Consider the following 27,971-nt stretch of genomic DNA (forward strand, 5'->3'; position numbering starts at 1 on the left):
TGGAATACATTAAGCAGTTCTGAGTTCAGTATTCAGTTTTTTTCTCTCAATTTCATGAGTCTTCCAACACTTTATTCAAGGTTCAAAGTTCATTAATGAAAACCAGATTTACAGTTAAAGGTAAGACAAAATCACAATTCACAAGGTTTAAATCATTGAGGGCAGGATTTACCTCTTTATACTGTATGTGAAATATGAACATGAAACATCTATTCTACATTTTCTGTTTATTTTATGTCTGTTAACAACATTTGAGTTTTGTTTGAGTCTTCTGGTGAACTGAGCTGCTCCAACATATACACAGATCACTGTGTCTGCCTCTGCCATGCGGTGTGCGTCTGACCGCATTTTAATTTGCTCATCTATTTGTCAGCCTTTAAATCATTTTTTTCTTAATTTATTTCTCCTTTCCCATCCTTCTGAATGGAGACACTTCAGGGTGGGTGCTGCTTCTTGGCAGTCATGCATCTGTCCATGTGCAGGAGAAAGTAGCTGCCGTTTCAGTCCAGTAATATAAAACACACCCTTTGTGCCTCCACCATTCCTCAGAGAAACACGTTGTTCTATTGCATTTTGAGACTTTCGTTGATTGATTTAAATAAATCTCTTAAAACCTTAATGTGTGATGCCAGAGACAGAATTACACCCTATTCAAATATTAAAAATAAGTAATACCATGTACAATTTTTACACTTAAATTGCAAGACAATATAAAACACAAAGCACAAAAATACAAGGAAAATAAATACCATGAAAGATAAATAAGGCAATACATTTCAGTACGGATGAAAAAGTGCCATCGACACTGAAGTCTTTTTAAACAAAGAACATTTTAGGATGCTCCCTAACTTTGGAAGATTTGTCTTTTAATCAACAGAGGATAATTTGGGGACACTCCCTTGCCTTAAAAGATTTGTCTGATATGCTTAACACAGTCCTCAAATAATTAATTAGCTTTTAATATTAAAGTAAACACTTCTTCTTGACCACACCTTGTCCAGATCATTCTTAATTTGCTTAGCAACAGTCCTTCACATGATTCAGATGTCAGTTTTGTTCTGAAACCTAATGAGCTGCCTTATTGCCAGTCTTGCCAAGCCCGTGTTTTGCAAAATTGGGCTACTTTAACACTGTTGTTTTTCATGTCCGCGGGTTGAAGTGTTCCCAATAAGATGGTATTTACCCTCTAGAATGCAAATTTTACCAGGGGAACTCCATCAAAAAAACGTGAACTGAGCTAGTTTTGAGTAGCAATTGGGAAAGTTTTGTTGTGAAAACCTGGCAACCCTGCTCGTTGCCTACATGGGCAGCATTCTACTTGTCTCTGAAGTTATTAAGAGATTTGAAATACACTACAACTCTGGACAAGCAATTGACCCTTCGCAGAACCCTTGACTGATGGGCAATCTGACCAATTATAATGTTGAGTTCGTCATTTTGTCCGGTAAACAAACTAGAAAGAAAACTAGATTAACTTATGTGGTCTTAAAGTTGAAAAATGGTGTGTATTTACATCTTTCCGTGGTTGAAATAAAACATCTTCTGATGTTTATTCATGTTTATTGCAGGCTTTAACTAGTAAATATGAGGAATTTTCATGGAATATGAAGAGACGATCGGTTCAAAAGTACCGCTTGAACTGATCTGTCACAACATATTAAAAAGAGACAAAGCAGTATTTATTGTTTGAATTTCTTAAAAAAAATGACAAAATTTGAAAGCTGGAAGCTGTTTCATACGTAAAGCAACCTGTTCTGTCTTGTCTGTCAGTCTGTCTGTGCATTGTCAGTTTCCTCTTTGCTACAAGATGTTTTTTTTACTGCATGAGAACATGATGTGTGGTGTACGTAGGGTTGCCAGGTTTTCACAACAAATCCCACCCAATTGCTACTCAAAACTAGCCTAAAGCTAGCCATTTATTCATGTGACTCCAGTCTTTAGTGTCACATGATCCTTCAGAAATCATTCTAATATGCCGATTTGCTGCTCAAGTAGCATTTCTTATTACTGTCAATTTTGAAAACACTTGATTCCAATAAGCTGATTAATACTTCTGTAATAAACTCGCAATTCTGAGAAATAAACTCACAATTCTTTTACATCTCAGAGTTTACATCTCACAACTGACTTTTTTCCTCAGAATTGGGAGTTTAAATCTCACAATTGTTACTTTTTTCTTCAGAATTGCGTTTATCTCACAATTGTGACTGTTTTCCTCAGAATTGCGAGTTTGTATCTAACAATTGACTTTTTTCCTCACAATTGTAAGTTTAACACAGTTGTCACTAATTTGTCAGAATTGCGAGTTCATATCTCACAATTATGACTTTTTCTACAGACTTGTTTATATCTCACAATTATTACTTTTTTCCTCAGAATTACAATTCGTATCACACAATTGTGACTTTTTTTTTCAGAATTGCAACTTCGTATCTCACAATTGTGACTTTTTCTCAGAAACACGCAATTCTGACTATATAACTTGCAATTGCAAAAATCACAATTGTGAGATATAAACTTGCAGTTCTGAGAACATATCAGTGATTTTTTTCAACTCACAATTGCTGAGAAAATTGCTCAATAACTTGCTTTATAACTCACAATTGCTGATATCACACAACTCAGAATTGCAAGTATTTACCTTGCAATTCTGACTTGATTTTTCGCACTTGTTTTTATCACACAGTTCTGAGAAAAAAGTTCAGAATTGTTACGTTTATATCTCGCAATTTGGAGAAAAAAAGAATTGTGACTTTATATCTTGCAATTCTGATTTTATAACTCAAAACTGCAAGTTTAAATCACGAAAATCTGACTATTTCTCGCAATTGTGAGTTTATATCACAATTCTGAGAAAAAAGTTAGAAGCTCGCAATCTCGCAATTCTGACAATTCTGGCCTATAACTTGCAATTGCGAGTTTATATCATGCAATTCTGACTTTATAACTCTTAATTGCGAGTTTAAATCTCAAAATTCTGAGAGAAAAAGTCAGAATTGTGAGATAAAAATCTTTTTTTTTTTTATTATTCAGTGTTGGATATTTTCACCCCCCACCTTGCGTGTATTGTTTTGAGCTTGATGCTTGAAAATGCTGCAGCCTGCATGCAGCTCATTAGGTTTTGAAACAAAGCAAATATCTGTTAATTTGATGTTGTGTATACATGAATGTACTATGTATATACTGTATATTGCATGTTTTGTTGTATTTTGTTTTAAGCAGCTTTGTAAACACCTGTGATTCTTTCTATGCGTTCCTCGGCAGCCTTTGTGAAGTCTGCATTCGGCTCCGGTTCTTCCGCCCCCTTCCTTTCTCTTTCTCACCGCCTCCTCTGTGCCTGTGTCGTTCTGCTCTCTTTCTGTCCTGTTTGTTATGCTTGTGATTCCCTGATTCCTTGTTGTTGTGACGCTGACTGAGTTCTTTGCAGTGTCGCTCCAGTTTGCTGTGGTTGATCAGCGCAATCACATCCTGGTACCATGGCTGGGAGGAGACGAGGGTTGGGCGCAGGGCGGGGCTCCACACGATTAAACGTACAGAAACGGCTGTCCAGCGAAACCCATGCTCTTCCAGCTGACAATGGTAAATGCCACCATGATTGAGCTCAGCTCGGGGAATGAGGATGCCCCTGTCAATGACAACCAGCTGCTCCCTAGATGTGACCTGAAGGACAGAAGGTTAAAATTTAGAGATGTCTCAATATTTGATAATGTTTTTAATGTGCACGCATAAGTGTGTGTGTGTACCTTATGTTGCTCTAAGCTGTTCTCGCCAATGTCTTTAAACCAGGTGACTGTGGCATGGTGAGATTTGGGCAGACACTCCAGGTAGGTGCTGTTACCCACGGCAACAACTTGTGTCTTCTCCTCTGCCTCCACCTGAAGACCAGCTGAATAACAATGAGTAGAATAAGTACAATAAAATTAATAACTAAATTAAATGAAAAAATTACAGATTTCAATTACATTTTAAAATGAATTTTATAATAATGATAACAACAACAACAATTATTATTCCAGTTTTTCCAACTGTTGGGTTATGTGCACATAGCATTTCTTCCATAATAACATTAATAATAATATTGTTTACAGTTAATACAGTTAATAATACATATTCATATTTTATTATTGTATTATTAATTATAAATAATAATAATTATTTTTATATAGTATTATTATTTCTTTTTAATTTATTGTGTACATGCACATGGCATTTCTCACATATTATTATTATTATTATGATTTTTTTAAAATAAATTATTTGTAGGTCTATGTAGACATACACACGGTATTTCACACATAATTTTATTTTATTTTATTATCAATTATACTAATATTACACAAATTATACTAATAATTAAAATTGTTATTATTATTGAATTTATTGTGCACATACACATGGCATTTCTCACATATTAGTAGTAATACTAGTATTTGTTTTATTTTTTCATGGCATGGCTTGGCACATGACATTTTACACATAATATTAATATTTAATTATTTTTATTATCAATTATAAAATTATAAATAAACATATTTAGTATTATCATCATTATTGTTATTTAGATTTTTATTGAATTTATTGTGCACATGGCATTTCACACCAAGAGCAGTGTATTTTTTAAAGATTTAATTACTTTACAATAATTTTAAATATTTTTCTAAAGGCCCAAATGGTGCATGCTTATTCAACCTTTCAGTTTCCAGCCAGATTTAATGAGCAATGAATGAAATTATAAAAACACATATAAATAAACACTAAAATGACAGTCCTGTTCCAAAGCAGGATGTTTAGCAATTGCAAATGTCTGGTTGCCTGTGTCTCTTACCTCCCTGTCTGACACACTGGTTCAGCGGGTTGCCATCATCGTTAACCTGGCGAATGTTTCTTCTGCAGACAGAGAGGAATGTTTCAGATCAGATTTATTTCAGATATCCCAAACACCAACGCTTTCCGGTTTCAGCGTACAGGAAACTGCTGATGTAATGGATTCTATCAAACAAGCTGCCCATGCAAGTGTAAGATGTGCGTCACCTGCGTGCATTCGGCTGGTAAGGGCTGCAAGAGTGACCATCCCAAGTGCAGTATGGGTCTCTAGCGAGACAGCATTCAGCGCAGGCTTGGCCGTACAAATCGCAGTGGAACAGACCCAATTGAACCACACCCTCTGCTGAACCAGCAAACAGCCACTGCTGGAGACAAAACACACAACATGATATGGGCTGTGATACTGTTTATTGCTTCTTTTCAGTAAGCAGGAAAGAAGGGCCAAAAACACAAACATCTAAACCAGATTCTCGTATAGAGCTCCAGAATTACAGAGCTCTTTCTATCCAGATCTTCAGGTTTCAGTGAGTGTTTCACAGAAAAAATGTGTGAAAAATCACAGTTTCATATTAAACATCTTCCACCCTCTCACGTTGCCATGGCGACAAGATGGGAAGGTTTATAAAAAAGTGTGTTGGTGTATCTTATATGTATATTCATGTATGTTTGCATGTGTGTGTTTCCATTAATAAACATGGTACCTTTTTCTTGGACAGCGTCATGGCAGTGATTGGTGACTTGTTCTGTTGAGTGACAGGAGATAAGCAGTTAATGTTTCAAGTTCAAAAGGTCATTCTAATGAATCTGGAATGTTATTGAGATCGCCCAAAAAGGAAAATTCTGCTGTAATTACTCACCATCATGTTGTTACAAACCCATAAGACCTTCGTTCATCTTCAGAACACAAATTAAGATATTTTCGATGAAATCTAAGAGCTCTCTGATCTTGCATAGACAGCAATGCAACTGACACGTTCAAGGTCCAGAAAGGCCGTAAGGACATTGTTAAAATTGTCCATGTGACATTAGTGGTTCAACCTTAATTCTAAAAAGCTACAAGAATACTCTTCTGTGTCAGTCTCTGACGGTGTTCATGACAGTACCATGACACATCTATCTCAATTTGTGTTTTGAAGATGAACGAAGGTCTTACAGGTTTGGAACAACATGAGGGTGAGTTGTGAATTTATGACAGAATTTTCAGTTTTGGGTGAACTATCTCTTTAAAGCCTTAAGAGTTTTTACCTTAAAAACCTGCAGCTGTTCCAGAGTGATCTCCTGATTCTCTCCGTTGGTTTTAGGGAGGTGAATCGCTTTCAGAACCAGGCCAGAATCTGAACACACACACAAATACACACAATATTTACAAACTAAGCGGACATGTCCATCAAAACTTTGTAAACCTAGTTTACTTTACTATTCACCACAAACACACACCTGTGCCGATGAACAGCACGTCATATTGTCCATCCACTGCCTCCACTCTATCCACAAGGAGGCGGGTCAGTTTATAAGGCACGCCTACTCTGATGAGCAAAGGATGACCTCCGAGAGGATGTACCACTTCCTGCATCAAAGGATGTGTGCGGCTGAAGAAGATGACCTCGTCAGGATATTCCCTCGTTGATTTGAACCCTCCATATGTGCTGCTGGGACACTGAAGATTGACAGGAAGTAAAAAAAATAATTTACATAATTTTAGAATAACCTTTTTACACTGTACATTATATTTAAATACTTAAATACATAAATACTTAAAGGAACACTCCATTTTTTTGGAAATAGGCTCATTCTCCAACTCCCCCCGAGTTAATAAATTGAGTTTACCGTTTTGAAATCCAATCAGCCGTTCTCCTGTTCTGGCGATATCACTTTTAGCATAGCTTAGCATAGATCATTGAATCCTATTAGACCAATAGCATCGCGTTCAAAAATGACCAACCAGTTTCCATATTTGTTGTATTTAAAACTTGACTCTTCTGTAGTTATATCGTGTACTAAGACCGGTGGAAATGCAAAGCTGCGAGTTTCTAGGCTGATAATATGGAACTACACCTTCATTCCGGCGTAATAGTCAAGGAAGTTTGCTGCCGTAATATGGCCGAAGCAGGTGGAGTATTATCAGAAATTAGTTCCCAGCTAGTTTAGCATTTGCACATGTGCTGCGTGGTATTACTGCTCCTGCTTCAGCCTTATTACGGCAGCAAACTTCCTTGACTATTACGCTGGAATGGAAGTGTAGTTCCTAATCTTATCAGCCTAGAAACTTGAAGCTTTGCATTTCCACCGGTCTTAGTACACGATATAACTACAGAAGAGTCATGTTTTAAATACAACAAATATCGAAACTAGTTGGTCATTTTTGAACGCGATGCTTTTGGTCTAATAGGATTCAATGATCTATGCTAAGCTATGCTAAAATTGATATCGCCAGAACAGGAGAACGGCTGAATGGATTTCAGAACAGTAAAAATCAACTTATTAACTCGGGGGGAGTTGGAGAATTTCCAAAAGCCTATTTCCAAAAAAAGTGGAGTGTCCCTTTAAATACTTAATGCCTAAAGTTTCCCTGATTGATTTTTAGCTTTTTTTTTTTTTTTAAACAGATTAGGATTTTAAAGACAGTTCACCCAAAAATGAAAATTCTGTCATTAATTACTGACCCTCATGTCGTTCCAAACCTGAAAGACCTTCATTTATCGTCAGAACACAAATTAAGATATGTTTGATAAAATCTGAGAGCTTTCTAACCCTGTAGAGACAGCAATGCAACTGACACGTTCAAGGCCCAGAAAGGTAGTAAGGACATCAATAAATTAGTCCATATGACATCAGTGGTTAATCCATAATTTCATGAAGATGCAAGAATACTTTTTGTGTGCAAAGAAATCAAAAATAAATATAGCTGCAAGCAGCAATTACCGGGGTTCAAGCACTAAAGTATATAATCACATCTAAAAAAAGACATTATTTAGGAAGCCTGTAACCACCTAAATCAATGATTTAAAAAAGCATTTTGGGCAAATTCAGGTAATTCAACATAGAAATATTATGGTTTTTAATGTTTATGAACAAACTAGGTCCAAACTAGAATCACCTGTCGCTTGTGCTTACCAGGTTTTGTGAAGTTTTGAGTTTTGAGAAAATTTGGGCAGCCCCCTTTTCTAAACGACCCAGTTATAACTTCCTAAAGGGTAAATATCAACACTTATTAATTATTGACCTAGAGAGTCCAGAGAATTGTACTGCAGTTTTTTTTTTTCCAAATGTACTTATAGACATTTGTGGCACTTTGGACCAAGACCATGCACGGCATTTTTCATGTTGGCCAAGCTCTGCAATTTTGTGACCTCAGATTGAGCTCTTACATCAGTGTTCTGAGTTTGGCGAAGATATCTCATTCCAGTCAGGCGTTTTACTAAAAGTGCTCCTGCTCCCTTCAAACATTTTGCCGTCTCTTTACGACGGTGAGTCAAAAGTAAACCTAGGACTAGTTTGCAAAAGCAGATTTTTCAAAAAATCCAAAATAGCTGAGGCTGATAATCGAATCTGAGGCATGCGCCAAGGTTTCCAATGACATAAGACACATTTGAGCCGCGACTGACGGATTAGGAGTTATGAACGATACTTTTCATCGCCCCCCTTTGTTGGCCGACTGAGGCAAAGTGATGTTGTCGCCGATGTGAGTACTACCATCCCTCCTAGTTTCACTTCTCTACAACTTACGGTTTGGTTTGCACAGTTAATTTTACATGGAGATTGCTGATCCTTGGTCATTCTAACAATTACAATATTGAATAGAATAGGCTTGAACCCCTAATGACTTTATTCAACAATTTCTTCTCTTGATACAAAAAGTACTGTCATAGCATCATAACATTACGGTTAAACCACAAATGTCACAAGGACTATTTTAACAATGTCCTTACTGCCTTTTTGGTCCTTGAATGTGTCAGTTGCATTGCTGTCTATGCCGGGTCAGAAAGTTCTCAGATTTCATCAAAAATATCTTAATTTGTGTTCTGAAGACAAACAAAATTTGTGCAGGTTTGGAACAACATGAGGGTGAGTAATCAATGACAATCTCTTAAATATTGACCATAACATAAAAATAAAAATTGGCTTATTGCATTTGAGCACTCACTGTGCCAGGTCTGGGATAGGGAACTCTGCCTGTATACTCCATCCATTTGTACTGTTGGCCCTCCCTATGAAGGAAATTTCCTTTGAAAGCTCTAATAATGTCCTGCATGCGGTAAACGCACACAGCGGACCCATTTAAGACGTTGCTGTAGAGAGAGGAAAAAACACATAAAAATAGAAACATGAATTATTAATTCATTGCGAGATGCTCAAGTAGACAGCATCAACTAGCAATGTATGGGAATCAATCACAGTGTATCAGAACAACAGAATTAATCTCATTCAGTTCTCCTACATGTTTTTGACCAGACATAAATCCAATTAAAACCAAGCTCTGGTGGCACAAATGAAAGTGGCACTTCAGTTCAAGCCTGAAGCCTGACGGCAGTAAGGCACCGAATCCTCAGCGAGGGTTAAAATGCCATCTGATCTGGATTGAATTGAATCTGGGTCTGCCGTGAAAGGTACAGTCGTTACGAGTCTCTGAGAGATTTAACACACTCGGTGGAACAGCTCAGCAGAGAGCACTAACACTGTCACTCTTTCCATACAGCTTTTTCTATATCCACACTTCATTGTGCACTCCACCCTATGAAATCCTCTCCAAAACCTTGGGCAGACACACACACACATTTTCACAAAGAAAGATGAAGGAATATGCTATTTGAGATGGCTGATGTAAAACTGGTTCAACTTCTAATGTGTTTTAAAGATCATGGGTGCATCATTAATGTCTTCTTAGAGCAGCTGGAAAGTATGACTCAGTAATACAGCAATTTTATCCACACCCTTAACCACATATGTACACACACACACACACACACACACACACACACACAGACACACACACACAGGGTTGTCATGATGTGCACGTTGCTCTTTTCCATATAATTAAAGTAAAGGGTGACCAAGGGGTGTCAAGCTCCAAAAATGACAAAACTGCATCATAAAATTACCATAACAGTAGTGAACTTGACTTCTATAGCCATACAATAGCTCTGTGTTCAGAACAGATTGAAATGTTGTTCTGTTTTTCACTGAAAATCATAATGAACTACCAGTCAAAAGTCTCTTCTTCTCACTAAGCCTGCATTTATTTGATTCAGAATACAGCAAAAACAGTAGCATTTTGAAATATTTTTACCATTTAAAATAACAGTTTTCTATTTGAATATATTTTAAAATGTTCTTTATTCCTGTGATTTCAAAGTGGATTTTTTAGCAGCTTCACTCCAGTCACATGATCCTTCAGAAATCATTTTAATATTCGAATTTGTTGCTCCAAAAACATTTATTATTATTATGTTTAAAACAGCTGAGTAGATTTTTTTAAGGTTTCTTCGGTGAATAGAAAGTTCAGAAGAACAGCATTTATCTGAAATAGAAATCTTTCGTAACATAATAAATGTCTTCATCACTTTTGATCAATTTAAAGCATCCTTGCTACATAAAGGTATTAATTTATATATATATATATATATATATATATATATATATATATATATATATATATTTTTTTTTTTTTTTTTTTTTTCAAAAATTACACTCCAAACTTCAGAATGGTAAAGTGTATTGTGCTACAAAAGGTTTTTATTTAAGATAAATGCTGATCTTTTAATCTTTCTATTCATCAAATAATCCTGAAAAAATGTACTCAACTGTTTTAAATATTGATAATAATAAAAAATGTTTCTTGAACAGAAAATCAGCATATTAGAATGATTTCTGAAGGATCATGTGACACTGAAGACTAAAGTAATGATGCTGAAAATTTAGTTTGAAATAGCAGGAATAAATTACACTTTAAAATATATTTAAATAATTAAAAAAATCGTAAAAAACAAAATTGTACTGTTTTTGCTGTACTTTGGATCAAATAAATGATTCAGTAATTAATAGTGATTTATTCCTATATATCAAAGCTGAATGTCACATGATCCTTGATGATCATTCTAAAGGATCCTTAGAAATCATTCTAAAGTGATTTTTGTATCACTTTTGATTATTGCTGAATAACATTATTAAAATTAAAAAAAAATTGTAAAGCTATTTTGAAAACTTTTGATTTAAAATTTCTAAATTTATTATTCAGATGTATCAGTGTATAACAGCTTAAATTTCTTGTCTTTTTCTCTAACAAATCTTTTAAATAGCTTTAGAAGACCTGGAATATTGCACATAAGCCATATGGACTTATTTGATGGTGTCATTTTTGGAGCTTGACAGACCCTAGCCAAAAATTTAGTTTTTTTAATTACTTTATAAAAAAAAAAGAGCAGCACCAACATTCTGCTAAACATCTCTTGTGTTTTTGTTTCAAAAAAAGTCATATGAGTTCTCCAAATTTTTTAAATCTGGTACCAGGTCAGTGTGTAAGACTCACCTGGTAGTGGTGAAGAGCCCATAGATGAGGGGGTTCTTTTTGTCCTTTCCACGCTGAATGAAAATATCCTCTACAGAAAAACAGAAAACAGGTTTAGAATATTAAACATGCTTTGTGTGTGCTTCAGTCAATGCTAATGTGAGAAAGTGAGTGTGTGTGGTCTCTGTTTTCCTCTCAAGGCTGTATAAACTCATGAAAAGAATATTTACCTGGTCACACTCTCTTTCTCATACAAACAAACGTGTGTAACACAGCATTTTTGTGGTTTTACTTCTGTTTAAACACACACACACACACACACACACACACACACACACACACACACACCTATATCTTGACAATGAACTTGTGCTCTTGGGGGTACGCTAGTTCATTTCTGCATTCTCGCATTCCAGCCATGCCAGATATGATCAAGCGCCTTATCAAATCAAACACACACACGTTGTGATGGTGGTTCTCAACTGGTTTTGCTTCAGGACCCAAATTTTACAATGGACAATGATGGCCAAAACAATACAATATTTTGTTTTTGATTATAAAAGTGAACAAAACGTGACATGTAAATGACCATGAACTTCATAGGCCCCAGGCGTGGCGTCAGTAAAACTTTTTGAGTAAAGAAATTAATTTATATATTTAGCAAGGACACATTAAGTTTGTCAAAAGTGACAGTGAAGAAATTATATTTCATATAAACTGTTTTTTTTTACTTTCTATTTATAAAAGAAGCCCAAAAAAGTGTCAAAGTTACAATAAAATATTAAACAGCACAACTGTTTTAAACAGTGATAATAAGGAATGTTACTTGAGCACCAAAACAGAATGATTTCTGAAAGATCTTTCAATCAAATAAATGCAGCTTTGGTGAGCACAGAAGGTTTTCCTTAAAAACATTAAAATATCCTAGCGACCCGAATCAAAATACAGTGGCATTTGATCAAACACACAGCTCTTGATGTCAATAAAAGACATGGTGCACAACCCACCAGTTGGAAACCACAGTGTTATACATTCACGCTACCGTGGACACGCTTTTGAAACATGAGACTCTCGTAAACTGTTAAAAACTGAGAACATAAACTAGATCAGTACTGAAAATGGCTCTGAGCTAAAACCGCACACATAAACACAGACGTTTAGTTTCCCCCTGATATTTTACACACAAACCAACAGAATCCCTTTAATTAAGCATTCATGCTCTCTCTTTGCCTCTAAATCCCATTACTATCCCTCATTTCTGTCCCACCCCTCCTCTCTCTCTTTTTCAGATTGTTTTCACTCCCCCCTATTCCCTGGCTCTTCTTCTCTTTCACTTTTGCGGGAATGCTATAGTTGTGTCAATTTCATCCAACAAAAGCTTTTGTTCTCCTTGAGGGCAGATAGTTTTGTCTGCCCTGCACTTGTTGACACTTCTCTATCCTGCCCCTATCCATCCTTATCCCTCCGACTCTTCTGCTCTCTGCTCTCCTCCTTCATCCTCATCCCGAGTTAGCCAATAGATTATGTGGAAACAGGATGGGGGTGCCACCGTAGACGTGAAAATGCACACACACAGATGCTGGAGGCCTTCAAAACATTCAGCAGACCACCAAGACAAATGGCACATGCACTTGTGCACTCATTTTAAGATATATTTATCATCATGTGAAATGCAAAACATTCAGAGTGAACTCAGGAAAATTAGGTCACCTTAGTGCTGGGCAATTTCAAAGGTTTTTTTAGGATTCTACTGGGTTGATGGTTTATCACATTTTTTTCCCCTGACTGTGCCTTTATATTAATCTGAATGGATGAAATGGTTGCAAAACCACTGCTTTTTAATCAAAATCCAAACAAGCATGCTATAAGAGGTTTTTGAGGTGAATTAGATTGTACAATTTCAAAATTGAAAGAAAAATAAAATGGTCTGATCTTAGCTTTGTGATAATATGGTACATAAAACATCTGCAAATTCACTCACTGACACCAGGTGGCGCTTATGGAACAGCAGAAATACAGCATTTTCTTGGTTACCGCTGTAAACAAAGCAGTGCTGCACTTTTAAATACTACATTAATATGTATTATAAAGAGTTAAGATGAAAAGAAAATACCATCTAAACTTTCTGAAGACAGTTCCTGTCAGAGATACATGAGCAATATCACACTCATAGACGTGAGATATGGCTGTATATCGGCACATCGCAGGTAATCACAGCGTGCCGATAAACAGCCATGTCTCACGTCTATGAGTATGATATTGCATTTATACAACAGTTTGATAGCCTGAGTGAATAAATACATAATAAACAACCATGGAGGGTATTTAAAACCCCTCTTTTGTGCAGAACTACTTCCTTATGCCACAGATTCAAATCTCAGTTTGACAGTTTAACAGCTGAGCCCAAGCTTCCATTACTAATTAGAAAATGTCACTTTAGAACTAGTAACGAAGGAACGTTGAGTTGCTTCATTGTTAGCTAATTGTATTACTGAATTAAAAGCTTACTGTATTATGTAGATTATTATGAGAGGGAAGAGTGTGATTACCTGCATCTGATACAGCATTCATTCTTAAGCTCAATCTCATTTTCACAATACCGTTTGCATTTAAAAAATGAGTTTGAACCTGCATATTGCCCCCCCAATATGTGACCCTGGACCACAAAAACAGTCATAGGGTCAGTAGTTTTTTTTTATTGAAATTGAATAAATAAGCTTTCCATTGATGTATGGTTTGTTAGGACAATATGTGACCCTGGACCACAAAACCAGTCATAAGGGTCAGTTTTTTAAATTGCATTGATGCATGGTTTGTTAGGATAGGACAATATTTGGCCGAGATACAACTATTTAAACATCTGGAATCTGAGGGTGCAAAAAAATCAAAATATTAAGAAAATTGCCTTTAAAGTATTCCAAATAAGGTTTTTGGCAATGCATATTACTAATCAAAAATTAAGTTTTGATCTATTTATGGTAGGAAATTTACTAAATATCTTAATGGAACATGATCTTTAATTAATATCCTAATGATTTTTGGTTTTAAAGAAAAATCAATCATTTTAACACATACAATGTATTGTTGGCTATTGCTACAAATATACTTGTGCTACTTATGACTGGTTTTGTGGTCCAGGGTCACATATTTGGCTGGGATACAACCATTTGAAAAATTTGGAATCTGAGGGTCAGGCAAAAAAAAATCTAAATATTAAGAAAATATTTATGTAATATCCTAATTATTTTTGGCATAAAAGAAAAATCTATACTTTTGAACCATACAATGTATTGTTGGCTATTGCTACAAATATACCCTTGCAACTTAAGACCTTAAGAGGTTTTGTGGTCCAGGGTCTACATACCAAGTATGTAAATATCAGTTGTCTCCCTTTCTGTGTCAAAACCACACATTAAAGTGATTACAGAGGGAATGAAGTAATGGCTGCTAAAAAAGCAGCTTTGCCATTTCAGGAATAAATTACCTTTTTAAAAGTTTTACTGTCTTTTTTTGAACAAACTTCCAAAAAGTAAGCCAGCTGAATGAACACACCAATTCAGTGAATAAAAGAACATTATTTAAAATCCAAAACAGATCATACACAAATTATGCTCAGCTTCAAAACCAGAGCCACAAAAAACAGCAGCATCACCTTCACACACACAAACACAGACATTATCTAAACTTATTTACACCAGACCGTGACGCATTCTGGAGAACTCTTGCATACCAAAACACATGCCAGTCAATTTTGTCTTTACAGAATTAAGCGTCATCTGTTCCATATTTCACAATAACATTCAATTCTAACTCTACTCTTCCAACAACCTGGTAGTTCTCAACTCGTATCTGACTTGGTTTATGCATGTTTCTTTATACAATCTATAAACTCACAATTTATGATTAACATTCGCTGACTGCGGTGTGGTCTGGCCCATCATAACTATGGCAACATGAGGGTCCCTGATGCAAGGGGAAGATTATGGGAGATGTAGTGGTTTAGGGGCCATGGAGCACAATGTAAACACGAGAGAGAAGAGAATTCTTATAGATTACCACCATAGGGCAAAAGTACAGCTAAGATGAGATGCATATTAGCATTACAGCATGTTTACGTTATATAATCATCAGAACATTTTTACAGTCACATGTAAACATTAAAGTGTTAACCAATCAGAACAAAGATGTTTTGCATGTTTTAAATACTTTGGTAGGTCAAGAAATAAACACATTTCACAGGTCTCTAACGCTTGAGCATAACTGGACAGGCACGTAAACAGTTACGTAAACTCAGCTGCTTAAAGATTGCCATGCCGCTGGACAATGAATAGTTCTGTTCAGAGCTGCTTGTAGATTTGATCAAGTTGCAGCCAGATATGGAAGCCATTCTTCATTTCTGATAATTGCTAACTGGGCGGGTTTTATATTGTATTTGGGTGGGATAGTTTTGGGGCGTGCTATCTTCTGATAACTGAGGTGAACATTTCAATATGTATGCGCTGTAATGTGTATATCTTGTAGATATAACATATGAGTATGAGACTACAGTAAAACTTAGGTCAGAATGAGGATTCAAGAATTGTTTATTCTATGCGAGGACTTTGTTTACACAGACTGATTGATAAGAAACCGGTTTCTGTCTGAGTCTGTGTGTGGTGTGTGTGTGAGTGTGTGAGTGTACTGATAAACTTTATTCCATAAATCAGAGAAGTTTGGACATATGACACACACACAGTATCAACAGTATAAATTATATTCTAAGGTTATCTCAAAGCCTTATTCAATTTGAGAGATTTGCTTAAACTTTGATTAGGTAATCAAGTGTGAGTGAAATGTTTTTTGTGTGTGGCATTTATCTGCAGGTGTGCATATTACTCACGGAGTTTGTCAAAGTGTGTCTGTATGCCGTCGGGTCCTGGTACGGAACAAACAATACGAGCTTTCTGAAAGGTGCTCCATTTATGAACCAAACTTCGCTGACCACCAATATCATTCTGAAAAATAGAGAAAAAGAGATTGACACATTGATATAGTACCATAATATCACCATAATATCCTTCTAGTCAAAAAAAAAAAAAAAAAAAAAAAAAAAAATTATATATATATATATATATATATATATATATATATATATATATATATAAAAGTATGTGTGTGTATTTGGACATGTACCATGACAATACTATGTTTTTGGACAAGTACCCTTCTAAAACCATGTTTTTTGCACATGTATCCTGTTAATACAATTTTCTTTGCCCATGTATCACACTAACATCAATATTTTGAGATGTACTAAGGTGAAACCATTTTTTTGAATATGTACCTGTTAATACCATATTTTTGGCATGTACCATACTAATATCACGTTTTTGAGATGTACTGGTGTAAAACCATGTTTTTTACACATGTACCCAGTTAATAGCATATTTTTGGCCATGTACCATACTAATATCACGTTTTTGAGATGTACTGGACTGAAACTATGTTTTTTTTGCACATGTACCCTGTTAATACCATATTTTTGGCCATGTACTATACTAATATCACAATTCAGTTTCTCTAGCCACCCCCAGGCCTAATTACTGCCACACCTTTTCGCAATAAAGAAATCACTTAAATAGGACCTGCTTGACAAAGTGAAGTAGACCAAAAGATCCTCAAAAGCTTCACATCATGTTGAGATCCAAAGAAATTCAGGAACAAATGAGAAAGAAAGTAATTCAGATATATCAGTCTGGAAAAGGTTATAAAGCCATTTCTAAAGCTTTGGGACTCCAGCGAACCACAGTGAGAGCCACACAAATGGTGAAAACATGGAACAGTGGTGAACCTTCCCAGGAGTGGCTGGCCGACCAAAATTACCCCATAAGCACAGCGACGACTCATCCAAGAGGTAACAAAAGACCCCACAACAACATCTAAAGAACTGCAGGCCTCTCTTTCCTCAGTTAAGGTGAGTGTTCATGACTCCATCATAAGAAAGTGACTGAGCAAAAATGGCCTGCATGGCAAGTTCCAAGACGAAAACCGCTGCTGAGCAAAAAGAACATAAGGGCTTGTCTCAGTTTTGCAAGAACACATCTTGGTAATCTCCAAGACTTTTAGGAAAATACTCTGTGGACTGACGAGAGAAAAGTTGAACTTTTTGGAAGGTGTGTGTCCCATTGCATCTGGCGTAAAAGTAACACAGCATTTCAGAAAAAGAACATCATACCAACAGTAAAATATGGTGGCGGTAGTGTGATGGTCTGGGGCTGTTTTGCTGCTTTGCTGCTTTGCTGCTTTGCTGCTTCTGGACCTGGAAGACTTGCTGTGATAAATGGAACCATAAATTCTGCTGTCTACCAAAAAATCCTGAAGGACAATGTCCGGCCATCTGTTCGTGACCTCAAGCTGAAGCGAACTTGGGTTCTGCAGCAGGACAATGATCCCAAACAGACCAGCAAATCCACCTCTGAATGGCTGATTAAGAGTGGCTGATGGCTTTGGAGTGGCCTAGTCAAAGTCCTGATCTAAATCTTATTGAGATGCTGTGGCATGACCTTAAAAATGCAGTTCATGCTCGAAAACCCTCCAATGTGGCTGAATTACAGCAATTCTGCCAAGATGAGTGGGCCAAAATTCCTGCACAGCGCTGTAACAGACTCATTACAAGTTATCACAAACGCTTGATTGCAGTTGTTGCTACTAAGGGTGGCCCAACCAGTTATTAAGTTTAGGTGGCAAACACTTTTTCACACAGGGCCATGTGGGTTTGGATTTTGTTTTCCCTTCATAATAAAAAAACTTAATTCAAAAACTGCATGTTGTGTTTACTTGTGTTATCTTTGATTAATAATTAAATTTGTTTGATGATCTGAAACATTAAAGTGTGGCAAACATGCAAAAAAATAAAAAATCAGGAAGGGGGCCAACACTTTTCCACACCACTGTATATTACAAAAATCCAGCAGACTTCAGTATTTAATTTGATTTCTGCTTTGGATCTTCTGTTTGGAACACTTTTTATTCTACTAAAAATTAAGCATATTTTAATTACTTTAATAAAATAAGATAATATATTATTTTATTTCTGTTCAGATTTAATATATTGCATAATTATATTATTATTTCATATGAAAATGACAGAAATCCACCTGAGAAACAGTCTGAGACATATCACACAGCACTTCCTATCAGATTGACGGGCATACAGGCACAGGAGCCACACAAGTGCGGTTAGGCACGTAGGAACACACTATTAAGATACCTTGCAGACGCGGGCGACTCTAGAATAGAGGACCTTTCCAGCAGCCCCTTCTGCCTCCTGAGCGCGCTCAGTGAAGAACACGTAGACCTTATCATCCTCCTCATTATCACTCTCTGACATCGCTGCAACATGTACAAAATCAGCGCCTGGAGAGAGCGCGAGAGACAAAAATACAGTTAACTAACGCATGCATCTGTTATTGTGTAAACAATACGGTAGCATTTTCTTGTGTTTAACTGATGAGCACAGTGCATTCTTAATTGCTGTCAACAACCTGGTGTGTATTTTTGTAAGTGTGAGTGTAAGTGTTAGATCTAGCTCAGGTGTATGTGTGGTTGTACGTCTGCATATATCACCTTGCACCCATGTAGAGTCGTATTGTTCGGTGCGAATCACATGCCGCTCCCCCAGACTCCGAATAAAAGCAGTATCATGACTTAGAAAGTCAGACGAGATGCCAGCGTACAGCTCTCCATCTGAACAAAACAGCACAAAGATTTAAATCAGAGTTACACTGGCAAACAGATAAACTACACACAAACTACAACCATGCTGTCTTACCTATGATGGCGGTAGCTGTTCTCTGGTGAGGGTCGAAAGGACATTTTCCCTTGCCTGATTCAGTGTCTTCATACTGCAGCATTTGTTCCTCAGCCTGAAATATCCATTATTTACAGTTAAAATTATTTATTTTTGCTTACACACAATGATCTATTAAGGTCTATCTTGATCTGGATAAAACTTTTTTTTTATTTTAATAATAAAAAATAATTAATTACAATAAAATATTTTTTGATTTGTATATAAATTTTTATTTTTTATAAAAATATCTCATTTCAAAAATTATTTGAATAAAATAATATTTATCTATTTGTATTTTTTCTGTTTGTTTGATTTAAATAATTAAGAATATTTATATATCTATATATATACATATATATGAAAAAAACTATTTTATTAAAAAAAATATTCTAATAAAATAATATTTTTATTCATTAGCAATTTGTTTATTAGTGAAATACTGCTTACAGAACTATACTTGCATACTACATTATAACACACAAAGACAACAGGAAGAGTTTATGTGTGAGAGGTGGATGCTGGGAAATGTAGTCCTTTACCCTGAGGAAGAGGTTGGTGGGGATGAAGGCGCAGCGAGGGTTGAACGCTCCAGTACCACAGGCGTAAAGATGTGTTTGGTTATACAGCTCTAACACACGCAGGAAGTTAGCACAGTCCGTCTGTGGCATAAAAAGGAAACTATCACAGTGAGGATTTTTTTTTTTTTTGTTCCTGATTAAAACATTTAAAGAAAAGCTGTCTGAATAAGCTGCATTCATAAAAATCATGTTTTACCTGCAGGTTTTTTCCAGCCATGATACAGTTCTGGATCCGATCTGGACTTGCAGGCCAGTATATCTGAAAAACAGCACACACACAGATATGATTCTGATCACAATTGTGCATAAAAGCTCCTCTTAGTCATATTAAATGTTGTTGCATATGCTGATTATATCATGTGTCATGTGAGGAATTACAGTTGAATGCCACCCTGGTATTACTAAGATGAAATCATTATGAATACACACTAAGTTATGTAGACAAGCAGGGATGGGCTCACACACACACTCTTACACTCACAGGGCCTTATTCATGAAACAAGTTTATCTGAAAACCAATCATACATGAATTGTGTTTTCAATTTCAATATAAATGTAAAATGTTTTTTAGCCTGGGACAGATTTCATCAGGTAAGAATCTGCTGTTGAAGGATTAGTTCATAATAATTTACTCACCCCCATGTCATCCAAGATGTTCATGTCTTTCTTTCTTCAGTTGATAAAAAATTAAGGTTTCTGAGGAAAACATTTTAGGATTTTTCACCATATAGTGGAATTCAATGGGGAATAACAGTTTGAAGGTCCAACTTACAGTTTTAATGCACCTTCAAAGGGCTCTACACAATCCCAGCCGAGGAATAAGAGTTTTATCTAGCAAATTAATCATTTTCTAAAACAAAATAAATAAAATTGATTTACTTTTTAACCACAAATGCTCATCTTGCACTAGCTCTGCAATGCACGTATTTGAGCATTTGTGGTTAAAAAGTATATAATTTTTTTTTTTTTTTGAAAATGATTGACCGATTCGCTAAATAAGACCCTTATTCCTCGGCTGGGATCATGTAGAGCCCTTTGAAACTGAAACTGCAATTTGAGTCCTCTATATAGAAAAAAATCCTGGAATGTTTTCCTCAAAAACCTTCATTTCTTTTCAACTGAAAAAAGAAAGACATGAAGATCTAATGACATGGGGGTAAGTAAACTATCAGGAAATTTTTAAAAGTGAAGTGATTTTGAAGTGATCTAATCCTTCAAAAACATTCTTGTTTTGACACTTCAGTGTGTTTGTGTGAACTAATCTCTCTAAAAGTTGTTTTCTTCCTTACAATGAAAGTGAATAGTGACCACAGACTGTCTAGCTCCAAAAATACCATAAAAGTATTATAATAGTACTATACTATCAGTCCATTTGATTTATATATGATATTTTCCAAGTATTGTAATGCCATATCATAGTTTTGTGTGAAAAACAAGTTGTTAATGTTGGTTTTATGATCATTTTCTAAGCTTGACAGCCCATGGTCTCCGTTCACTTTTATTATATGGAAAAGAGCAGCATTATCATTTTGTGAAACTTCTGCTGTTGTGATATACATAAAAAAGAGAGTATATAATGACAGAATTGTTGGGTGAATATATGTGAGCGTTTGCTGGGGCGAGTACATACCTTACGGGGGGGTTGAGTAATATCATCCAGGCTGGTGGAAAGCAGATGGTCTTTCATACCGATGTAAAGACGACGACCATCTTCATCTGGCAGCAGAGAGTTCAGATCCCCAGCAGGCACAGAGAGAGACATGAGTCTGCCACTCCGCAACAACTCTGAGACAGAGAGAGGGGGAGATAGAGAGAACGTGAATAGATTATTTCATACATTTCTGTTATGAGTAAAGACCCTCGCGGCTGAGTTCGGCATAAATGCGGCATTGCCGTTTTCCATCAAGAATCCTTTATTTCTGACAGGCCAATAAAGAAAATGCAATCCAGCTTTATTGTTTTTATGGAAAAGGAAAAAAGTGAAAGAAGGTTTCTTTCTTCCATGCAACAGAGGGTTTCTGAAGAATATCCTGGTCAGTTTTTCCAAATATAATTACTATGAATGAAGCTGTCAAGTTCTAAAAGGACAAAAATTACCATATCATAAAATGGTCCACTCATGATCTATATTTCAAGTCTTCTGATGTTGTATGATAGCTTTCCCTGATAGCACACGTACATCACAAAGACGTCTGCATGTACATCTGGAAGACATATATTCTGTAGATTGTTTGCTCATATGCCATATGTCTAGGACATTTCCTATCAGATGTCAAATATACATCTATTAGATGTCTTTAAGATGTTTTGTGATTTAGAATGTGTGTAAAACTGTTGGATGTTTGTAAACAGCAGGTGCTTTCCAGAACAAGTGATCTTTAACAGACATCTTGCAGACGTACGTGTGCTATCTGGGTTGTTTGAGGAACAAACTGAATTTCAAATCTTCATTCAGTGATAGTAAGTGTTATCCAGTTTCATATAAGATTATCAATAAATAATGACTTTACATCTCTTTCTTACACAAAGCTATCATATGACTTGACACACAGTGCATCATTCAGATGCACTCGTTCACTTTTGAACCCTGTTTAAAACCTAAAAGCTTCAGACGCAACCAGTATTGTTCAAAACATCTTCTTTGTGCCCCATGGAAGACAGAAAGCCAAGCCACAGGTTTGGAACAACATGAGGGTGAGTAAATGATGATAGAATGTTTATTTATGTGGGTGAACTACTTCTTTAAATACATTTAAAGCTGTCCATCAGAGTTACATTGTATGTTGTACTTTTCCTAAACACAATGAACTCATATAAACTCATATGTGGACCAGACAGACTCACCTTTGGGCAGAATAACCTGTTCAAAAATATGAACAGCTGATGAGACAGACAGAGAGATAAAATAACACATGAGATGAATCAAATAGATAAAAAGATTGAAAACATGCCTTGAGAAATTACATAATTACATAGACAGTGCAGCTGATAATATTGTAACACAGTCCAGTCGGAAATAATGCATACAAATCACATTGGTTGTTCTATACACTGTAAAAAGTTTGCTGTAAATTTTACAGTAACTTACTGGCAGCTGGATGCCAGTAAGTTACTGTAAAAATGTTTACAGTATTAATACTGTAAGTGCATTTACAGTACTAAAAGGTCTTTACTGTAATTTCATTTACAGTATTTTTACTGTAATTTCATTTACAGTATTTTTACTGTAATTTCATTTACATTATTTTTACTGTAATTTAATTTACAGTGTTTTTACTGTATCTTCAATTACAGTATTTTTACTGTATTTTCAATTACAGTATCAGTACTATAGAGTTTATTTTCATTTATTTTAAACATTTTTTACCTGTAAAAACAATCCAATTAACCTACAGCACTGTAATTCAAGATTTTTACCACCCCAACCCCATAAAAATCACAATAACTCATAAGCATTAGTTCTGATAATATTCTTTTTAATTGTTGAACATTTTCTTTTTAAAAGTACAGAGACTTTGTATCATGGCAAACATACACATACTGAAAAGCAAAAATAAGTAAGTACACTACCAGTCATAAGTTTTTGAACACTAAGATTTTTTTAAAGAATTCTCTTCTGCTTACCAAGCCTGCATTAATTTGATCCAAATTTAATTTATTCCTTTGATCAAAGCTGAATTTTCAGCATCATTACTCGTCTTCAATATCACATGATCCTTCAGAAATCATTCTAGTATGCTGATAAACATTATTTAATTTTTAGATTTTTCAGGATTCTTTGATGAATAGAAAGATATTATTTAGCAAGGATGATTTAAATTGATCAAAAGTGATAATAAAGACATTCATAATGTTACAAACTATTTCTGTTTCAGATAAATGCTGTTTATCTGAACTTTCTATTCATCAAAGAAACCTGAAAAAAAAAATGTATTTTAGCATTATAATAATTTCAGCAACATCATAATAATAGTTTTTGAGCAGAAAATCAAATTATTAGAATGATTTCTGAAGGATCATGTGACTGCAGTAATGATGCTAAAAATTAAGGTTTGATCACAGCAATAAATTACATTTTAAAATATATTCAAAAAGAAAACAGTTATTTTAAATAATAAAAATGGTTCAAAAGTGTACTGTGTTTGCTGTACTTTGGATCAAATGAATGCAGGCTTAGTGAGCAGAAGAGACCTTCTTTAAAAACATTTAAAATCTTACTGTTCAAAAGCTTTGTCTGGTAGTGTAAATAAAATAAAATCATACAGTAAAAATGTGTTTGTGTTGTGTTAAATTTTAGTAGTTTTGAGTCAAAGTTGACAAGCTCTCTGATGAGAAACGGCAGAATGGGATTCAGGCTGATGCTTGTTGTTTGCACCCTCTTTCCAGAAGTCCATCTGATCTGTGACTGTCAATGCATTTGCTGCCACAAAGGTTGACTGTCTGAACAAACCTGCAAGCACAAGAAAAACAGTGTTTAAAGAATTTGCCTCAACTGTCAAACTTGGTGCTGTATGCATTTAAAAAAAAAATGATATACTACATACGAACGCAGTAGTAAGAAAAAAAACTGAAGAAACTTTTTCTTGAAATTTTTTATAAAGAATTTTATGAATGGGTCAGTAAGTCACTGATTCTAGGTGTTTAAAAAAGGTAAATTCATTCAGTAATGAAACACTGCTGTGTGCAGAGATGCACAACATGGCTTTGTTAAGAACCGTTTTTACTAAATGGAGCAAAAAGACAATACTTTCTTCATGATTTAAATCACTTAATATTACATTCTTGTTTATTGAATTTTGTTGCCCTGACACTCAAAAGTCTGCCACAGACCATGCTAAATGCTAACCAATCTGTTCATATAAACATTCTAAACGTGTGTTTCCTAGAAAGTCTGTGCATATAATAAGCCTACTATGATTAAAAATCTCTAATTGTTGCTTTACAGTAACAATAATCTAAATTGACAGACGGTAAGATTGCTATTATGAATTTAAAGGTTACAGTAAGTTAAAGATACCTGAAGCAGCTGCATTTTGCTGTTTAAATGCTGGTTTAATAGAAATAATTTTAATGTGCATGCAAACTCAATCTTGATGTGACAAGACATGGTAATAAAAAACATTCCCCGGAAATAAATACCTTTCAAATGTGTACTTTAAATACAATATAACTTGCTTAGGATAAAAGCATCTGAAAAATGCATGAATGTAAATGCAATGTAAAACAAAAATGTTTTGGGTTACCTGATTCTGCATGTCTGTAAAATGGACAGCTGGCTGTATGATGATTCTGCCCCTGATGGTCAGCATCCAGTTAGTGCTTGGAGAAATCTCCTGTAACAGACAGTGTCACAACACCCTTTTAGTGTTACTATAGTTTATGATCAGAAAAGACAACTACTGTACAGTAATAAAATCTACATTTTTAATAAAATAAACATTTATAATATTTATTAGCAAAACTTGTTATATTAATATATTGCTAGCCCGTTACTCTCTTTAAAAGGTTAACCTGTTCTGCAAGTCAGTGGAGAACAGCAGCCTGTGGCTAATTTGGCTAATTTAGTAACGTTAACATTAACTTAGTTAAATTGATGAAAGGGGAAGCTCACCTGTTGTTTGCACCGCGACGACGGCAATCACCAGAAAAGACTCTAATACACCTCCGATGCAGACGACATGACCACAAGACCACAAACTTGAAAATAAAACACAAAAGATGCAGTTAACCGCGGTGTTCAGTTTTACCTAGGGCTGTTCGATTCCGAAAATTTTGGAATCGATTCCGATTCCTGGTTCTGGAATCGATTGGATTCGATTCCAGAATCGATTCCTCACTGTTGTTTCGATTCTTTTTTCGATTCTTGTTTTTTAGATTGGAGGAAGCTAATTTCGCAATGTATGCAGGTTGTATAAAGTTACCTTCTCATAATATTAAGCTTCATTTGTAAAAAAAAAAAAAAAAAAAAAAAAAAAAAAAAAGAAGATATATATATATACTATTTTTCTGTAGCTCTGACTGATTTCAAATTGTAATTCGTTGCCCAGGAAATTAGTCATAACCCACAGCTCAGCGGTGGACATGCATTTATTGCATGAATAAAACAAGATGTGACGTGTATAAAATGACAAAACTATACACTGAAACAAAATAAACAGAACTTTAACAACAACACTGATATGAGAGCTCGTGGGTCAATCAGATGCACTCTCGGCCACTGATACGTGCTCTCTGCGTTTTCTTTCAGAGTTATCATTTGGCTGATAGATTAAAAATAGCATTTATTTAAGATGTAAATAAGATCAAGACACGTCATGATCTATTCTGTCGTCTAAATTGTGGACATCATGAGCCAGTTTTCCCGTAAAATAACATCTGAATCGTTTTTTGAACTGGTTCATTTAAATAATCTATCCGAACGAATCTTTTTGTGGAAATGTATCAGACTATAATAACTATTAGTGAGCAAGAGGCAAATTAATGGGTGCTTCTCAAACTGAAGGCTGCGTCCTTAAACTCATTTTTATTACGTTTATTTTCGTCAATCGACGTTTGATGACTTGCAGCCGAAATATGCAGCCTTCATGGAATGCAGCCTTCCGTTTAAGAGGTAAGTTTTGTTGAACTGAAAACGGCTCTGAATGAGGAGTCGATTCCCCTTGAGAGGATCGATTCCAAACGTTGGAATCGACTCTCAATTCCCAATGCCTCGGAATCGAGGAATCGATTCTTTTTGGAATCGATTCCCAGCCCTAGTTTTACCTCAGTGTTTCATGTTAGCGCGCTGTTTATGTCACGTCTGTCACTGAAGGGACCGTCTATAAAGTTACATACGACATTCATACACACATTTCTTACTTAAACATCATTTGAAGAGAATTACCTTGCCAGCTATAAAGAGGCAGCGTTTAAAAGATATTATGCTGCTCTGTGACTAACGTTAAGCTTGTCAACTTCGGCTTACTGACATTATTAGCTTACCAGTTCATTATCGTCGATACTATGGCAGTCATTCACAGAAGAAGATCCAAAATAACGTTACACCTCCGCGCTCCGACGTTACAGACGACATCCAGACCAGAAACTTGAAAATGACAAGCAAAAGAAGGGCTTGAAAATACAGTTTAAAATCTCCACAGAAACAGTGGTGTTGCTTAACGCACTTTACCTCAGTATTTCACCTCAGTTTGCTGTTAAGCTTGAGTAAGGGCTCGTCAGACGAACTAACTTGCATTAAAGGGCAGCACAATATACAAACGTGTTTCTCAGTTTAAATAAAGTTTATTTCGACTAATATAGGTCACCTTAATTTACTCACCAGTCCATGTTTTCACCGTTATGGCGGCGCCCCGGCCGTCAGTCAGAAAAAAAAGGCTACCGACAGGAAAAACACGATGAATATTGTTAGTTTGCTGTTAACAAGTGAAAACAAATTAAAATTGTTCAGTTTTTCATAAAACAGAAATAATATACTAACCTTTTTGTCGAGTTATTGATGCAACATTTCTCTTTTGTCCTTTTTACCGCCACTTCCTCTCAACAGGAGAAAAAAAAATCTCCCTTGCCATTGGTCAATTTTTCGCGGGCAAGTTCACTACTGTAAACGGATTTACAGTAGTGGAGAATTACAGTAGTGATCATATATTTTCCCATAATCCTTTGCAGTTTACAGTAAAATACTGTATATACATTTTACAGTATCTTACTGTAGATATTACAGTAAAATACTGTTCAAATTACAAAAATCGGTTACAGTGTAGGTTTGCATGGTTATCACTCCTTTAAAATATTCTCTCACTCACCCACACACACTAAACAATTTCAGCTGTCACAAGGGACATGCACACAATCTGTCACAGCCTGAAACCTCACACACACATTCCTGGCTCTTTCGTAGCGGCACTGTTGCCCCCTTTCTTGGGGGCAGTTGCTGTGGCAACAAGGGTGTGTATGTGTGAGTGTGTGCTAAAATCATTCAGATGGATTACGGGCTGGTATTCCACCTGTCTCCAGTGTGTTTAACAGGAAGTGAGGGAGTTTTCATGACTAGGTGGTCTAGAATGTGGTAGCCCTAGACTGCAATAAGTTTGACTCATGACCTTTTTAGCCATAAACTAAATTAGACAAACATTGAGACATTCTGATGGTCTTACACAATTAGTACAACTACAACTGTCATTTTCTCTCTCTCTCACACACACACACACACACACACACACACACACACACACAC

At 35.6% G+C, this 27,971-nt stretch overlaps 1 protein-coding gene and 1 long non-coding RNA gene across 3 annotated transcripts in view; both read right to left on the bottom strand.

The window, feature by feature from the left end:
* Positions 1-31: 31 nt before the first annotated feature.
* sema3h (sema domain, immunoglobulin domain (Ig), short basic domain, secreted, (semaphorin) 3H) overlaps positions 32-27,971 on the bottom strand; it is a 32,283-nt gene continuing 4,343 nt past the window's right edge. Inside the window, exons 2-17 of one of the 2 annotated variants that reach the window (XM_073819330.1) lie at positions 21,369-21,523; positions 19,935-19,997; positions 19,700-19,819; positions 19,140-19,233; positions 18,935-19,054; positions 18,579-18,724; positions 16,209-16,323; positions 11,351-11,420; positions 8,969-9,113; positions 6,262-6,481; positions 6,070-6,158; positions 5,526-5,567; positions 5,032-5,186; positions 4,826-4,887; positions 3,744-3,886; positions 32-3,660 (exon numbers count right to left, since the gene is read on the bottom strand). In XM_073819330.1, coding sequence (XP_073675431.1) covers positions 3,247-3,660; positions 3,744-3,886; positions 4,826-4,887; positions 5,032-5,186; positions 5,526-5,567; positions 6,070-6,158; positions 6,262-6,481; positions 8,969-9,113; positions 11,351-11,420; positions 16,209-16,323; positions 18,579-18,724; positions 18,935-19,054; positions 19,140-19,233; positions 19,700-19,819; positions 19,935-19,997; positions 21,369-21,523 — 2,153 coding nt within the window. In that variant the 3' untranslated portion in view covers positions 32-3,246. Of the gene's footprint in view, positions 3,661-3,743; positions 3,887-4,825; positions 4,888-5,031; positions 5,190-5,525; positions 5,568-6,069; positions 6,159-6,261; positions 6,482-8,968; positions 9,114-11,350; positions 11,421-16,208; positions 16,324-18,578; positions 18,725-18,934; positions 19,055-19,139; positions 19,234-19,699; positions 19,820-19,934; positions 19,998-21,368; positions 21,524-27,971 lie in introns of both variants that reach the window. The other variant, XM_073819329.1, reaches the window with a different exon arrangement.
* Positions 23,218-25,479, bottom strand: LOC141287621 (uncharacterized). The gene is made up of 3 exons (XR_012339503.1): positions 25,350-25,479; positions 24,982-25,071; positions 23,218-24,188 (listed from the first exon to the last, which is right to left on the bottom strand). It is a non-coding gene; the product is annotated as an uncharacterized lncRNA (long non-coding RNA).

Source organism: Garra rufa, chromosome 15, assembly GCF_049309525.1.
Source record: "Garra rufa chromosome 15, GarRuf1.0, whole genome shotgun sequence".
In the NCBI taxonomy this organism is placed as follows: domain Eukaryota; kingdom Metazoa; phylum Chordata; class Actinopteri; order Cypriniformes; family Cyprinidae; genus Garra; species Garra rufa.